Source organism: Brachyhypopomus gauderio, chromosome 4 (genome assembly GCF_052324685.1).
Source record: "Brachyhypopomus gauderio isolate BG-103 chromosome 4, BGAUD_0.2, whole genome shotgun sequence".
Classification (NCBI taxonomy): Eukaryota; Metazoa; Chordata; class Actinopteri; order Gymnotiformes; family Hypopomidae; genus Brachyhypopomus; species Brachyhypopomus gauderio.
In genome coordinates, this window is record NC_135214.1 from 26,040,068 (window position 1) to 26,058,180 (window position 18,113).

Consider the following 18,113-nt stretch of genomic DNA (forward strand, 5'->3'; position numbering starts at 1 on the left):
AGGACAGCTGGTTCTTGGATGGGGCTGGTCGTGCCCGGTTCACTCCCGGATGCTCCCCTGAGATTACTGCACCACTCCAGAGGGGGGGCGCCTTGGGGTTCCGGGGTCCGGCTTGGCTCCCCGGCGGGGGGGGCGGTTGGCCCGCTCTCCTGGGCGGTTGTGGTTCGGGGCGGCTGGGTGCTCCTCGGCGGGAGGTGGGCCCTGCCGGGTGGTGGGTGGCATTCCGGGTGAGTGGCGCCGTGGCTTTGCCGCTGGCCCATGATGGGGGGGCATCTTGGGGGGGGGGGGGGGGGGGGGGTCTCTGTTCCCTCTGGTTCCCCCGGATCTGCGCTCCTTGACTGGTGGGGCGCTGTCCGGGGTCTCTCTCTCCCGCCTGTGGGGGCGGGCATGTGAGGGTTTCTGGGAAGTGCGGCTCTGGTACTCCACCGCTCCTTGGGGGGCCGTGGGCAGGTGGGATTCCCGGGTCTTTCTCTGCCCGCCTCTGGCCTCTGGGGGAATGTTGTCGCAGCTATCCACCCTGGCTGGTAAGTACATTCCATACATCTATCCTATGTTGCACTTTTAGGTTGCACATAAACACACACACTCACACACACCCATACATCGCACTCATTTGTACTATATGTATTTGGTTTACTTTCTGTTCTTCTTTGAAGTGGTCATTTGAGCTGGTTGCGTGTTTTATTTTATTATTATCATTATTATTTTTATTTTTTATTATTATTATTAATTTTTTTTTCTTCTCTTCTTCTTTCTTTTCCTGCCTTTGTCTTTTCCCTTTTTATTCTTTCTCTCCCCCTCTTTTCTTGGTCCACCTAACCCCAATATCACTTTGCATATTGTTATCACTATATTATATATTGTTATCACTATACTATATATTATACAGAATTGTTATAATTGCCATTTAATCTGTACATAAAAACAAAGTTGTCCTCCAAAGATGGGGGGGTGGAGGTGGGCCAAAAAAAAAAAGGGAAAAAAAAAAAAAAAAAAACTTCCACCGCCTGATCTTAGGTTCCGCTCTCACTCTCTTCCTCTTCTTCACCTCCAAAACCATCCTACATATCACCATCCTATGATGTTTAGCTACATTCTCCCTTGGTAACACCTTGCAATCACTAACCTCTTTCAGGTTTCGTCTCCTACAGAGGATATAGTTGACCTGTGTGCATCTTCCCCCACTCTTATATGTTACCTTGTGCTCTTCCTTTTTCTTAAAGTAAGTGTTAACTACAGCCATCTTTATCCTCTTAGCAAACTCTACCACCATTTGTCCTTCTGTATTCCTTTCTTTAACACCATATCTACCCAACACCTCCTCATCATCACTGTTCCCTCCAGCAACATGTCCATTTAAATCTGCTCCAATAACCACTCTCTCTTCTTTAGAAACCTGCAAAACAACTTGATCTAACTCTCTCCAGAATTCTTCTTTCTCCTCCACATCACAAACTACCTGAGGAGCATAAGCACTGATGACATTCATCATCACCCCATCAATCTCTAATTTTACACAGATCACCCTATCACTTACTCGCTTTACCTCCACTACACTCTTACTAAACTCATCCTTCAGGATTACCCCTACTCCATTTCTCTTCCTGTCTACACCATGATAAAATAGTTTGAAGCCACCACCAATGCTCCTGTCCTTGCTCCCCTTCCACTTGGTCTCCTGTACACACAGTATATCTATCTTCCTCCTCTTCATCGCATCAGCTAGCTCTATCCCTTTACCTGTCATAGAGCCCACATTCAACGTACCAATTCTAACCTCCACCCTCTGCCTCCTCTCCTTCAGCTTCAGAACCCTTCCCTATTTATCCGGGCTTGGGACCAGCACTAAAATACACTGGTGTGTGCACCCTAGTGGCTAGGTTAACCCTAACCCTTAATCCTAACTCCTAACCTAAACTAACCCTGAAACCTAATTCCTAATCTCTAACCCTAACTCCTAATCCCTAACCCTAACTCGTTTAATAAAATATAATTTACAGGTTCATCAGTGACCTCTATGGCTTTTCCCAGTGAGATATAAATTTAACTGTTATGAAGCAAATAGGAGATTTGTGAGGAGCCAGAACAGTGAATCAGGTCTTGTGTGGCTGACCTGCTTGGGTTCATTTAATTGTACTGGGATGCTGGTCCACTTCGACCCAAGGGAACAGGTGCTATTCATTACCCATGCTGCACTGCTGGGCTTTTTAATCAGGATGGAGCACCTGAGGAACACAATCCGCAATCTCAACAATTCATCACCAGAGCAGTCGGCTGCCCAGCACCACGCCGCCTGACACACACAAAATAGGGGCTCCCAAACACACACAAACCTCTCTGGTCTTGCAGTCATTCTCACTGTGAAAATGACAAAAAGACAGGATGTATTTTTAATATACACTAATACACACTTTTATATGTAATATGTAACAATGTCCCTCAGGCAATTCCTCTGGTGGGTGCTCTGAGAGTATAGGGGGGCCCTGCTGCCACAGGCTATCTAGTCCCTGCGTGCTGTGGTCATTAATCTCACTGGATCTGCATCCATGATCATTAATGTCATTGGCTCTGCATCCCTGATCATTAATCCGATCATTAATCTCACTGGATCTGAATCAATGATCATTAATCTCAGTGGATCTGAATCAATGATCATTAATCTCATTGGATCTGCATCTCTGATCATTAATCTGATCATTAATCTCGTTGGGTCTGTATTCCTGATCATTTATATCATTAGATCTGCATTTCTGATCATTAATCTGATCATTAATCTCATTCACCTGTTTTTCCATGATCATTAATGTAATTGGATCTGCATCCTTGATCATTAATCCAATCATTAATCTCACTGGATCTGCATCAATGATCATTAATCTGATCATTAATCTCATTCAATTTGCATTCATGATCATTAATCAGATTATTAATCTCATTGGATCCACATCCATGATCATCAATCTCATTCACCTGTTTTTCCTCCTCCTGATTTATACCTTTATGTACATGTCCTGTGTGAAGTGTTGTCATGGTATTCCCAGGCGTCCTTTTGTCTGCTGGTTCAGTCACCATCTGGCGTGTTTCCTGATTTCTTCTCTTTGTGCATGTGTGTGTGAGTGTGTGTGTGTGTGTATGTGTGATGTTTCTTTGGTTGAACAGTTTGTTCACTTTGGCCTGTTTCCACTATGATTTTGATTAATCTCTGTGCTGCATATGCTCTGCCTTTTGGGCTGAGCATTGGGCTTTCTAATGCTATCAAGATGTTTGTATGTGTGTGTATGTGTTTGCATCAAAACACAAAGCGTCATGGTCAAATATTAGCACAGGCAAAGTAACTACAGTGCTGTACACATCAGTCTACACAGATCACAGCCTACACTCCACAGTACACATCACATTCTACACAGACCACAGTACACCTCACAGAGGAACCCTGATCAGCACATCTGACTCACGCTTGATTGGATCTGTCTAATAACCAAAAAGGTTCTACAGTGCATATTTGTATACTTGTATTTGAGGACATTCATTAAAAAAATGCGAACAGAAATTCAATTTAGCAGCACGAATGCAACTAGAGAATTGAGCTGAGTAGTCTACTGTTTTACATAATATTCATTAACCTGACCTGATTTGACCTGAATAGTGTGCCATTTCACTGAGTATTTATTAAGCATGAATACAAATGTGTTCAGTAATGCGGTTACTTCGGATGTTGCCATTAAGGGCAGGTCATGATTATCCTGCTCGGCACATCGCGAATGTCAGGTGATGTTTCTAAATACCTGCGAAACAGGAAAGTAGCTAGCTATCCTAGCAGCAGAGCGTGGATGCACTGACCTATAAACAATCTGCTGCTGAGACAAAAATTCCTTATGTGCTGACTTATCATCCTACAAATAACACACAGTGGCTAATATTATACTTAAGTGCTTCAGAGTCTTCCAAAATTATACAGAGTCTGTGCCCACTTTACCAAGCTCATCTACAACTCTGCTCCATACATACCACTGCGTTTGTGCTGTATGTTTGTCCTGTGTGTCCTGTATGTATAGCACATGAGAGGAGTTTGGACGTAACAGTGGAACAACACCTCTCTCCACCATCTCAACTATCTCTGCTCCAGACACACAAAGTGTATCATTGCACCTCTTCACTACTTAGAGACTATTGATCAAAATCACAGTGTTCACAATGGCCATTATGAGTCTGAACACTCACTGGTGCTCAACTCCATATTTCCATCACATAAAAACTTATTTTCACATCAAGTATAGTGTCCAATGCCTAGTATTAAACAAAATCTTATGGGGAAAACCCTATTTTGACCTGATCTTAGCAGGAATAATCAGATTTTAGAGTATATATAGTGATCTAGTGTATTTAGACTACACATAGTGATCCATATTCCAGCACTATGGCACAGAGATGGCCCTCATGCCACTCCTGCTGTTCCATCCATCTTGTGCTATGGCCTCTCTGCATCTGCACTTACAGTAATGGAAATCGTTAAACAAGGATTCACAAGGCAGTATGAGCCCTGCTCCACTCATATTTCTTCTCCTGTACTCACACAGGCAGGTGGGAGTACACACACACACACTGTTAAGTTTCTGTGAGTCTGTGTGCCACTCCCACCTGCTTGTGTGCCACTCCCACAGCCACACATGCACATGCATGCGTGTGTACTCCCACAATAGTAAGTTTCTATGTGCACGTGTGTACTCCCACCTGCCTGTGTGCCACTCCCACCAGCCACACATGCACACGCGTGTGTGTGTACTCCCACAGTAGTAAGTGTTACAAGTAAGTTACACAACCAATCACACACCGGCGAGAAGTGGCTGCCAATTGCGCACAGCGTACTCTCTATCGGGATTCACAGCCCCCTGGGGGACTGAATGGGGTGCAGGAAGGGGAGAGAGGACAGACTCTAGTGACAGAGCACCATCCACCACTGGGCATACAAGTACACACACATATTCATGCACAGACACTCAGACAACTGTTTTTATTGGACATGAAAAAACAGAGTCACACACTCAGGGAGAATTTGTCAGGGACTGCCAATTTATCTAACCTAAACCATGTTTTTGGACTGTGGGAAGAAAATGGAGCCCCCGTAGGAAACCCACGCAGACATGGGGAGAACATGGAAACTCCACTCAGATAGGGACTTGAACCCAAGATCCCAGTGCTGAGAGGCAAACATGCTAACCATCAACCACTGTGCTGCCAGTGCATCAGTGTATGAGAGTGTTTGAGAGTATCAGTGTGTTTGAGAGTGTATGAGTGTGTGTTTGAATGTGTTTGAGAGTGTATGAGTGTTAGGGATTAGGGTTAAGGTCAGATACTGTGCTGGTATCATTATTATTTGTAGTCAGGGAGGGACTATGTCAGGGGTAGCCCCTAACCCTACACCTAACCCTAACCCTAACCTAACCCTAAACCTAAGTGAAGTTTATTAGGTCTTTTACTGTGATTTTGATTATCTTAGGTCAGGAGCAGCATGTCTGCTCACCTGTCCACCTCATCTCCTCATGACTGTGTCTCTGGCCAACACAGGGCACCTCCCACTCTCCAAGGACTGGGTTTCTCAGGCATGCAAAGCACACAATGAAAATTCATCACTTGTCTGCCCAACAGGAGCAGGAAGAACAACTAGAACACAAATGTACACAAATGAACACAAATGCAGACTGGTGTGTTATCAGGGGGAGTTAGTACAAACCCATAGAGACCATTGTGTTATCGAGGGGGGGGGCTTGCAGTTCCTTGTGGAACAAATCCTCCACAGACAGTTATCAAGCACAGAGAACACAGAGATATGTAGCCATAGCAACCAGGATAATGCAAGACACAATGTTGGTAAGTGATTAAGTGACATATTGCTTCACACAACTGTAGTCAGGTCATTATGATCATCCCGATGTAAGGTTATTAGAGTCATCCTAACTCCTAACTGAGGGCTCCAGACTGTGACTAAAATGGTTGCAATCGTGACCATAAATATTAATTTGCGAGTAATATACTTATTTCACTCACCAGTGGCAACAGCATTCATTTTTTTATGAGTGAAGTTATTTGTAATTGAGTTTTAGTATTTTGAGTCTTTTGAGTTAGTATTTTAAAGGTTAAATGACAGGCTACCCTAGGCTAATCTTAACCCTAGGGTTTGTGTGTATGTGTGTATGTGTGTGAATGACTCAGAGATGTAGACATGTAACACTAACACTTTGTCCTAACACCTAACCCTACCCCAAACACCCAACCCCAACACCTAACACCTAACCCTAACACCAAATCATTCACTGAGAGAGGGCCACAGGCTACTTGCTATGTTGGTTCACAAAGACGATTTGAGTCACACACATTTGTATATGTAAGATCATCTGTAATTGATGAATCCTTGTGCTTGAGAATATAAACCCTGGAAACACGCCTAAAATCAAACAAATTATTTAAAAAGTAAAACCGCTACTAAATGTATAATAGAATAGAGTGTAATTAAGGTGTATCTGTCTGTATGCCATTTAATTTGAGACTATACAAAGAACACATATACATACACACATGCATTTGTACATTCATCATGTCACGTGTGTTTTATTGCTTTTGTTTCTGCTCATTATATTTGTGTCTTGTACTACATGCTTCAAACATTGTTCAGCACTGATAAGATAAACATTTCTTCTTTGTTTGATGTTGAAACCCATATATAGATATTTCAAACTTATAGAAAAGGCACAGAAGGGGTTTGAAAACTCTTTAGAGGGGTTTGAAAACTTAAGTGGGGTTGAAACCTATACAGAATGGTTTAAAATACACATAGTCTTGCATAGATGGTGTCTGGGCTATTTGAGATGCAACGTGTTTATTTGAAAATGAAAACACTGATTTATTCTTAAGTTTTGAACTCTGGAAATAAAAAATTATCAGCTGCTGACATTGGCAAATGAGGTGAAATGAGAAATCCCACAAACCCAAGACCAAATCAAATAGTGATGTACACCATACAGCCTTCAACACTCTAGATGTTATTTATAGCTAATTTCTGTAGAAAATATTTTTTAGCAGTGACTAGAATTATATGTAGATTCTAGGTAAAATTTTCTCATTAGCTAAAATGTGATACGGTGATAAACATAAGTAAACCTTTTGGGCCATTTGCATTTGATATTACATATGCAGTGTGAAGGTGGGCTTGGCACTGACAGGGTTAACCATACATGTATAGTAGGGTCAATCTGCTCAGTTAGGATAGGAACAGCTGCTGAAAACCAGTCCAATCGAATCACAAATCGAATGTTTGTCACTTAGTATCTGTCAGTCAGAATTTTTCAGTTAGTATGGATCAATCATTATAGGTTATCTTGGATTCTACACAGTACAGTCTGTATGTGTAATAGTCAGACATGCACTCTGCATTCACAGAAATGAACTACAATTGTTGTGTACATTTTAACTAAAGCTGTTGTGTACATTTTAAATAAGGCTGTTGTGTTTTGTGAGGCTTTACTGCTTTAATTGAATGCATACAGTAAAACAAAAGTCCTTATTGATAAGGACCAGCCAAGGCCTAAAAATAGGGTTATGTCTACTGGAGGTAGGGGTGGGCGATATGGGAAAAAAATAGTATCACGATTTTTTTCATAAAATCACGATTTCGATTTTTTATCACGATCTTCCATCCAAAAAAAAAACAAAAAAAATTGGGGCTACAAAGCTTTCTTTTTAAGCAGATTTAAATGAATGATATTGCAATTTTCCATGTGAAAACATTTTAAACAAAAAATGTAAACAACACACGTGACACTGTGTAGGGCTACGCCCCCCTCTCCTAGCTGTCACTCCGGTTTCCCTGTTCCTCATGTCTGTTGTTCCCTGCTCCTTGAGCCCGCCTTGTTGTGTGTTTCTATGGTTTCCCCACGTCTGCCACGCCCATGTCGTTATTGTCTTCACCTGTTTCCATAGTTGCCAGGTTTGCGGTTTCACGCCAAATTGGGCTTGTTTGAAAATCCAGCCGCGGGTAAAAATTCTGTGGTCGCGGGGTGCGGTTCTTTGGGCTACTTTTGAGTTGGGCCACCATGGGGGTTACAAGTCAACACAAAGAATTGATCGCGATATAATACTTAATTTGTCTCCATTTTAAACACTTTGTTCTTTGTGCCACCATGCCCGTTTATATTTCATGTTCGGACTGCCTACCTGTTATGACCCCTGCCCGGTATTACGACTCTGTCCATTCAATAAATTTTGCTCTCCTCAGCGTTTGTGTCCGCCTCCCTGCTCTGCGTCACGCAGTTCCTTACACTGTGAAAGTGCACTATTGCACTAAATATTTCCCAGCACTTTAAACTTAAAGTAAAATATTTATACATATAGTCAAAATGATTCGATATAATTCGCTTTTTATTCACATTATTTAATGGTTGTTTATTTTCAAAACACCCAATCTTAACATCTTCACGTTCTGTCATGTTTCGTCCTGGAATTACAAGAGGCTCGTATTTGTTAACGTAAAGAGAACTGTTCAGTCAGACAGCTATTTGTTGTGAAACGAAGTAGTTACAATTTCAACCATTTTCAAGTACTTTAGCCTAAATTCCAGCACTTTTCAAACCTGAAACACAAAGCAACTTTAAACTTCGTCAAGTAAATGTTCCTTCCCCTGTTTTAGAGGGGTGTTTATTTATACTACCACATATCGTTCGCGCGAGGTGTGGCGGAGTCACTTGTGAGGCGGCTGCCCCCGCTGCCCGCATTGTTTCACTTTCGGCATATTACTTGGGATGTCTACGTCTCAAGTGATTGAATAAATTTGTTGTACTGGCATCGGACGTTTTCACGTGTTCTTTGCACACTTTACATATCGCTGTAGTTTGGTCTTAGTCAGTGGAAGAAAATCCGAATCAATTTCAGATTACAGAGGTGGATTTCCTCTTCTTTACCCGCTCCTCGGTTTGGCTTTCAGCCGTCGTTGTCCACGCAGTTTTTAGTTTTTACAAACACAACGTGGAGGCGTGGAAGACGCACAGTTCGCTGTGATTGGTCAGTCATACGCCCTACGTCTGACGCATCGGTGGGAACCAGCATAAAAAAGTCATTGCGCTGGCAAAGGCGATCTATACGATTTCTCTAATTTGGTAGATCGCCTGCGATTCTCCACTCGTTATCGCCATTCACGATTTTATATCGTCATATCGTGCACCCCTAACTGGAGGTTGAGAACACATGAACAGAACACATCAGTCAACACTGCCGCTGGGAGCTCATACATGTAAGAACTCATACATGTCAGGGTTAGGGTCAGGGATCCTATCTACCTGCTGTCCAATAATGACAGAAACTAAAAACTGATACCCAGTGATGGCTTAATTACCTTGAAAAAGTAATCTAATTTCTGATTACTCTTTTAAAAAAGTAACTTAGTTACGTTACTGATTACTTGATTTTAAAAGTAACTATGTTAGATTACAAGTTACTTTAGTAGTTACATTCAGCAGCAAAAGGAATTTTTCCAATATTCACTTTATTGGAAGTGCATTTTTAACAGTAACAATGTATCTCCTGACGTCACATTTGTGTCGCTGCGTGGTATTATTTGTAAATGTATTTTTAAACGTAGTAATACAAGCAAACTATTCAGTCAGACAGCTATTTGTTGTGAAAAGTAATACAATTACAATTTCAAGCATTTTCAAGTACTTTAGCTTCCTTCCTTCCTTCAGTTCCTTCCCCTGTTTTTGAGAGGTATTTCTTTACACCACCACATATCGTTATGGAGAACACTGCAAAGAATGACATGTAAAACGCGCTCGCTCTCTCACAGGTTCACGCGCAGCGTGCAGAGTCGAGCGCTACGATCAGATGCAAAAGTATAACTGAGCCAAGAAGAAAGCAAAAATATATATTTGACTAATGAAAATAAATGCACAGTTACTTGGATAAGTAACTTTAATCTGATTACTGGACTGGAAATAGTAACTCATTATATAACTCGTTACTGAAAAAAGTGGTAAGATTAGTGACATCAGCGTCAGCGTTACTGACATCACTGCTGATACCAGATCCGTAGTGTCAGAAGACAGATGCCACCCATCCTCTCATAACCTTACAAACCCTACACTCTGGCCCATGTGGACAGACTTAACCCTAACCCGTAACTCAGGCCTATGTGGATAGACTTAACCCTAATCCTACCTTCACTCAGGCCCATGTGGATGCTCCAGAAACTCTGCAGACACTGCAGCTCCTTCTTCATACCCCTCTTACAGCGGCACTCGTACAGCGGGCTGTCCTGAAGCACCTCCAGGGCCGCCTGGCACTCCTTATTGGCCAGCATGGTATTCCAGTCCTTGCCCACCAGACACTGGCGCATGATACGGTGGCGAGAGCTGCACTGGGGACTCTGGTTGCACAACTCACTGGCCTTCACACAGTCCACCCCCTCCTGGGCTCCAGAGACCGACAGACCTGAAGAGCTGGACATGGTGACCACTACCTTATCTACACAGTGATGGAGAGAAGAAAGAGAAGAGAGCTTAATATTCACTATATTTTTATATAAGCACTCACTGGCCACTTTATTAGGTACACCTTTCCAAATGCCCATTAACGCAAATGTCGAATCAGCCAATCAAATGGCAGCAACTCAATGCATTTAGGCATGTAGATATGGCCAAGACAATCTTCTGCAGTTCAAACCAAGCATCAAAATGGGAAGGTGATTTAAGTGACATTGAACGTGGCTTGGTTTTGGAGCCAGACAGGCTAGTATTTCAGAAACTGTTGATCTACTGGGATTCTCACACACAACAATCTCTAGAGTTTACAGAGAATGGTCCGAAAAACAGAAAATATCCAGTGAGCGGCAGTTCTGTGGGTGGAAATGCTTTATTGATGCTAGAGGTCAGAGGAGAATGGCCAGACTGGTTCCTCTCCTGTCAGCATTGTGTCAACACCACAGCCTACCAGAGTATTGTTGCTGACCATGTCCATCCATTTATGACCAGCGTACCCATCTTCTGATGGCTACTTCCAGCAGGATAATGCGCCATGTCATAAAGCACGAACCATCTCACACTGGTTTCTTGAACACGAGAATGAGTTGACTGTACTCGAATGGCGTCCAGTCACCAGATCTCAATCCAATAGAGCACCTTTGGGATGTGGTGGTATGAGAGATTCGCATCATGGATGTGAAGCCGACAAATCTGCAGCAACTGCGTGATGCTATCATGTCAATATGGACCAGACTCTCTGAGCAATGTTTCCAGTACCTTGTTGAATCTATGCCACGAAGGATTATGGCAGTTCTGAAGGCAAGGATGGATGGATGGATACTTTATTGATCCCAGAGGGAAATTCCTGAAAAAGGGGGTCCAACCCAGTACTAGCAAGGTGTACCTAATAAAGTGGCCAGTGAGTGTATATACAATCACACACACACACACAAACATGCAAAATGGCTCCATTATATATGGAAAAAACATTAAGGATTTGAGTGTTCACCCATTGTCTCAGGCAATCACAATGGCAATTTCTTCTGATTACATATTTTATTTAATATCACTGGAAAGATACTATCAATCAGTTTTGTTCAACTTCTGAGGAAGTCACTTTATCAAATCATCATTTATCACAATATGCAATTACTATGTTCTGTGGCAGGAAGAACACTCAAAATCCTGGAAAACTCTGACTCTAGTCAAGTACTTCACATAGGACAAATCTATTTGGAGCAATTTTAAAAAGTTCACATTTTCACAATGACTCAAGTAGCTAAACAGAACCTATGTTAGACATTACATCAGCGGCAAAGTGTCTGTCCCCGTGAATTCTAGGGTTAGGGTTAGGTTGAAAGGACATCTTTTTTAATGCAGCCCAGTCCAGCAGACACAAACTATCTGGAAGCTCAAAACGTCATTTCCATCCACCCAAAGAACAATCATAACACACTCTGCTTTACAAGTGCATATTGTTAGAGGTCTGCAATCAAAATGATGTAACACTTTACAGTAATCAGTACTTGGAAGTTATATTACTTTTCATATTAAAACATTTTGCTTTTATTAAAAAGTATTTTATAAGAAAATGCATTCATCAGTTCATTACATGTGTACATAGTTAATACATAATAGTGATAAACTAAAATCAGTTATTAGTTTTGTGGTGGCTGGTAGCTTTATGTAAAGCATAACGAGTCATAGCGAAGGTATTTTTAGATAACTCGTAATATCTGATATCGTAAGATCTGCACTCTTAAGTGTTTTGGGACATATGCCTCCCAGATTAGGCAGGACTGCCTTTCACCTCTGGGTAATAACATGATTGACAGAAGTCATCACTGACTAAATAAAAGACTACTGACACCTACAGGTCTAAGGTAACTGATCATAATAATCATTTTACTTTTAATACTCATTATAATAATAATTTTAACGTTTACAAAATATGAAACTGTTAGAAATATGGAATAACTGAAGGCTTGCCGTTACACACCGCCTCTATTAGCTCCATTTCGCCCCCCAAACCATGTGTGTATGTGTATTTAAATATGTGTGTGTGCGCGCGCGCGTGCGTGCGTGTACATGTGGCAATATTCTAAGTGAGCTAAAGAACGAGAAAGCAAGAAACCGCGCGCGAGAGAAAAAGAATGACACACAGAGAGATACATCACAAGTAAACTCAAGGTCTGCTTTATTAATCTTGATCCAGGAGAAATTGTTTCTAGAGTGCTAACAGACCAGGTTTAACGGTCATACTTAAAATATGCGCTGAAACGGGTGGGTAACATAACCTGACACTTTATCGTCGTCCGGAAATAATAATAATAAAAGTTTCAAAGCACAACATCTCAGATTAAACTGGTAGTTTGAGCTGTTCGGCGGTATTATTCCAAATCTAAGGGTGACTTTGATTATTCTCACCTTCAGACGACCACTAACGGTCCGTCAAGAAGGCATTTTCCTCTGCGTCTTCAAGAAGACAAAAAGGAGTTAACGGCATCCTTTCTAACGGGATTTCAGTTTCTGTTTTCTGGGTGTAGACAGCCAGATGAACTTTTAAATTCACGGTATAAAACGTAAACACAAATTACACTACAGCAGGAATGTCCGTTGAAGGATACGAGTTTTAGTACTACACCAAACGGTTCGAATGAACGGATTACATAATTCCAATACCTACATATCCCGTGTTTGGATGGAAATGCGACACTGTTTCAAAAGAGAACGGAGAAAACCTCTTACCTCAGTGCCGCTACAGCCGCCTGATTAATTCGGTATTTCACATAAAGGTCTAAATTATAGCAACAATGTTTAATGTGTTGAATAAAAACATTATATATACAATATGCATGGTGTGTTTGGGCTACGTTAAACTTCTTGAAGGTTTATACGAATCTATGAAAAGTTAACTCACCTAGAAGGAGCAGCAAACTGTATATCCAGATATACATGTTGATATTTCTTACGCAAAATCCAAACCTTAAACAGTTACACTGTTACCTTTCCTTAAAACAACTCCCCTCTGCCCCTTGTTCTCTTGTTGTATAATGCCGAGGCAGGTTAAATGTCTAAAGGTAAAAAATAAAAAATGTACTTAGAATCTGCGAAGCCAAAATCGCCCATTCCACCATCTAAATAATCCAGTTTCTTCCCAGAAAAGTTCTGTGCTCCTCAGGAGGGGATCGCGCAGAGGCGTTATTCGGTGTTACGGACCAAACACATTTCTCCGAATGGCGATTACTGAAGCACAAACGGCACTTAAATAAGACGTAGTGATGTGCCTCAGCGCTTGTAAATGTGTGCGGGGTAATATTCCAACATCCGGTGATTTCCGTTATAAATTCCTCAGCACGGGAACCCGAACGGCAGCTACAAACTTCAGATGGCGGCGGTGCGTGCGCACAATCCGGTGATCACTATTCGAAGCGCGCTCTCGTGGGAACGGTACGCCTGTGAGAAATTGCCAAGAAAGGGACATGATAAACGTGCAGTCATGTTCACTCATGTGTCAAGAAATATCGCCAATTAAAGTAGGAACATGAATGAATAATGCTCACAACAAGGGACTCACACATAATGATGCACGATCGGGGAGAACAGCACATATTGTGCACGTGTACCCACAACTCTTGATCGAGCGCCGTGCTCTGCATGCATTTAAGACGAGGACTATGCTTCACTGAGTATATTCAGTGGTAATAATCCGTGCGAAGACATTGTTCACTCTTGTATTCATGGAGCATCTGAAGTGTCTATCTAGCTCCAAAAAGAGATCCTACCCACTACGAAATGAGTGTGAACCACCCAGCAACAGAATGCGTCAAGGCCTATTTGGGTTTTAAAATATTAATTATATTCAACAAATGAGAATGCGATTGTCAGGTTTTGAAAAACAAACAAAAAAGGCTAACAATAAACTTAAAACTTATTATTTAAAACTCTATGCATTCTCGGTTTAACGTGCTGGTCTTTAATAAGTCAGTCACGTTTAAGTGAAATTGTCCTGCAGCGAGAGGCCTACGGTAAGGATTCTACATGTCGCTGAGAACCTCCGAACACAGTACCGTTTGACATCTGCTGGTGTCGGATCACTCACACACCTGGTAAGGAATTCGTTCATCTTTGCGGTGATGGTTGTGAAACCGATCATATTCAGACGTCGGTTGGGAGTTTTTTGTTAAATGTTCAGTTCGTTCTAAAAATCCAGCAGGTTTTTAAAAATACATAATCAAATTTCATTTTAAGGGATAGTTAGTTACCCCTAGTTGATTCCATTTCTTTTGAAGCGTGTTGTGTTATAAATATGTGACATCTGTTATCTGATAAGTCTGATCAGTTATCTCAAGAACAATAGCTATTCTCCATTGTCTTCTGATCTTGTCCAACACCTTCCCACTGTCTTATCTTTACAGTACACGAGTACAGAATCTGAAAAAATATATAAACACATAGATAGATAGATAGATAGATAGATAGATAGATAGATAGATAGATAGATCTTTATTGGTCCCTTTGGGAGGTTTCTCTCAGGGAAATTAAGATTCCAACAGCGTCATTAAAACGCTAATAATAATAATAATAATAATAATAATAATAATAATAATAAATAATTAGAAACAATACAATATGCACAAGGCCAAAGTGTCCAGCAGAAGAGGTATTGCACATTATTATTGCACTCTGTTTAAAATATTATTGCACTGGTTATGTTTTAATGAACCTTTAAAAGTTATTATATATAGTCCGGTTAGTGTTTTGATCAGTCTGTTTTCCTGTGACACCTCCTCTCCTGCAAAGAGGAGTTGTACAGTCCGATGGCATGAAGGGCAAAGGAGTTTTTAAATCTGTTGTCCCTGCACTTGGGAAGGAGCAGTCGGTCACTGAGCCACTGAACAGACATGTTGCATCTTGCATTAAAATGTGTACATCCCACTATTCCACTTACATGTCATACCCACATAGGCGAGTAGTTGTCATAGGTGAGATATGGCCATAGGTGAATTATGGTCATAGGTGAGATATGATCCAGTTCTTTTCCACTTTGACTGCAGGGCCAGCGGTTGTCTTTAACCTTTAGCAATGTAAAGACAGACAGGTTTGTTGTTTTTAACCTTTAGCAATGTAAAGACAGACAGGTTTGTTGTTTTTAACCATTAGCAGTGTAAAGACAGACAAGTATGTTGTTTTTATAGACAACGGTTTAAAGATGGGTCTGTTGTTTTTAACCATTAGCAGTGTAAAGACAGATGGGTTTGTTGTTTTTTAATAGACAACAGTGTAAAGACTGTAAAGACAGATGTACATTCAGCAGGTGTAACAAGCTGAAGCATGTGTTGTGAAATTGTGAGTGTCTGTGGTTCTGAATGTCTTTGGTGTTGGTTCTCAGCATCAGGTTCTGAGTGTCTTTGGAGTGGGTACTGAGTGTCTGAGGTTCTGAATGTCTGTAGTTCTGAGTGTCTGTGGTGTGGGTTCTGAGTGTCTGTGGTTATGAGTGCTCTTGCGATGGGTTCTGAGGGTCAGTGGTTCTGAATGTCTATGGGGTAAGTTTTCAGGTCCTCCACAGGGTCTGTGGGGAGGGCTCTCTTGTTTGGAGTGTTTGTGGTTTTAAGTGTCTTTGGTTCTTAGTGTTTGTGGCAGAAGTATGCTTCCACAGTATTGCCCGTAACTCTTTGTAAATTCTAATAAAGCCATTCAGCCAGAATTAGTCCCTGTCTGTAGTCAGTGGGTAATAAAAAGGCTTTAATGTGAACTTGAGGGCAGAGTTTCTTTAGTTATACTGAATAGAATAATAATTTTTAGTGGACCCCGTTTTTTTTAATTAACTTTATTTCATTCTGGGAACATTACATGTGAAAGCAAGTAGAAGGCAGTATATACTAGCTGTTCATATTACCACATGGTCTGCATCAGAAGGATGAGTACTGCATCTAGACAGTCACATTTTCAAAATGCCTCTTATTTCCATACACTAAATCTGTAACCCCAGATATGTAGCCTCTCAGTGGGCATGAATACAGCAGCTTAGAGATAGAAGTCATATAATCTTGAATGCAGATTGTATTTCACAGGTATTTGCAATAAACCGACTAGACCAGATCCACTCAGCAAAGGCCTGTCTTTTGTCTCTATAATCTCACCTACTGTCAGCACCAGAGCTATGGCACATGTGTGGGGTGTCCAGTGCCCTCTGGACATGGTAAGCACTGAAAAACTCTATAATGGCATAATGCAATCAGGCTCAAGGAAGAATTAGATTTAACAAAAGAATAAGACTGGACTCTCCAGTTTATGTCATGCCCACTTACTCAAAATTATCCATCATGTTCCTCCAGGCATGATGGGGAAGGGGAAGAGGAGAGGGAGACAGAGAGCAAGAGATATGCAGACAAACGGAGACAAGGAGTAAGAGAGAGAGACAAGCAGAGAAACACAGGCAGAAAAACAGAATAAGTTGCAGACAGATAGAGAGAGCGACAGAAATGCATATAGAGGGAGAGATGCAGTCAGACAGTTAGTTACCGTCTGCCTCTAGAAGCTGATGTTCATAGAGAGCCCTGTATTTACAGAACTAGGGCAAAATAAAGGGAAAGGTAAAGGAGACAGGTTAGAAGACAGCAGGTGGTGGTGTGTCATCCAGGGTCCATTCGGGAACTTCCAAATGCCATTCTATACATTCTCATACAAGAAAAGAACTGTGTTAAACTGGACAGAGGAACAATCCTTTATATCTAGACTGTTCTTTTAGCCTGTTGTAAGGAATGCCGTCTGATATGTCCCTCCCAGCTTCACCTGCTACTATCACCATGCCCCCTTTTCAGTCACATATATACACCTTCCCACCACTTCCTCGTCGCGAAGTAATGCCGTTTCCATGCAGCATACCAAGCGTTTCCATTGCCTGTTCGATCTCCTGTGCTCTGACCCTTGCTTTCTCCTCAGACCTTGCCTCCTGTCTAGCCCTCCTGTACCTCCCGGATTCTACCTCGTTATTCTCGTTATGACCCTGGACCGTCCTGACCATCCCAAGAAAACGCTATTGTTGCTACTACATCTAGCACTAGTGATACTTGTGCCGTTTTATGTAAACGTGACTCATTTGAATAAAAGCGGTATACTTCCGCAGTTGGATCCCTCTCTGTCTGGTCAATACGTTACACCTGTGTTTTGTAAGGGGCAAGGTCACATTTTTTTGTTAAAGTGAAATGTTCAGTGAAAATTTTAACTCATACAAAAGGTATAAAAAAAGAAACGCATACAGCAAATCTGTATTAAGAATCCTCTTGTGTGAGACATGCTGTATAAAATCACTATGCATGTTTTTGCATCAAAAAAGAAATAGGTAGTGAACAGACCTTTCGAGCAGTAATCCACTCAGATTTTATCCCTCTAAATAGGCAGATTGGGGTCTGACAGAAAGCTAAATGTAGCATTGTCTTCTCACATCAGACACAGTCAGATCACATATGGCTGGATCAGACTCGGCCATATCAGACGCAGCCAGAACAGATGCAGCCAGATCAGACACACCCAGTAATCTTATCTCTGCTTGTTTACTTCCTCTGCTGAATACTGCACAGCTGAAGCCAGTACAGACAAGGACAA

The 18,113-nt window shown here is 41.5% G+C and overlaps 1 protein-coding gene across 1 annotated transcript in view; it reads right to left on the reverse strand.

Annotated features, from left to right (window-relative positions):
- Positions 1-14,208, reverse strand: part of gfra2a (GDNF family receptor alpha 2a) — a 59,786-nt gene extending 45,578 nt beyond the window's left edge. The window contains exons 1-3 of the mRNA XM_077003363.1: positions 14,083-14,208; positions 13,426-13,961; positions 10,204-10,509 (exon numbers count right to left, since the gene is read on the reverse strand). Of these exons, the coding sequence (XP_076859478.1) occupies positions 10,204-10,509; positions 13,426-13,462 (343 nt within the window). The 5' untranslated portion in view covers positions 13,463-13,961; positions 14,083-14,208. The remainder of the gene's footprint in view (positions 1-10,203; positions 10,510-13,425; positions 13,962-14,082) is intronic.
- Between the last annotated feature and the right edge of the window lie 3,905 nt (positions 14,209-18,113).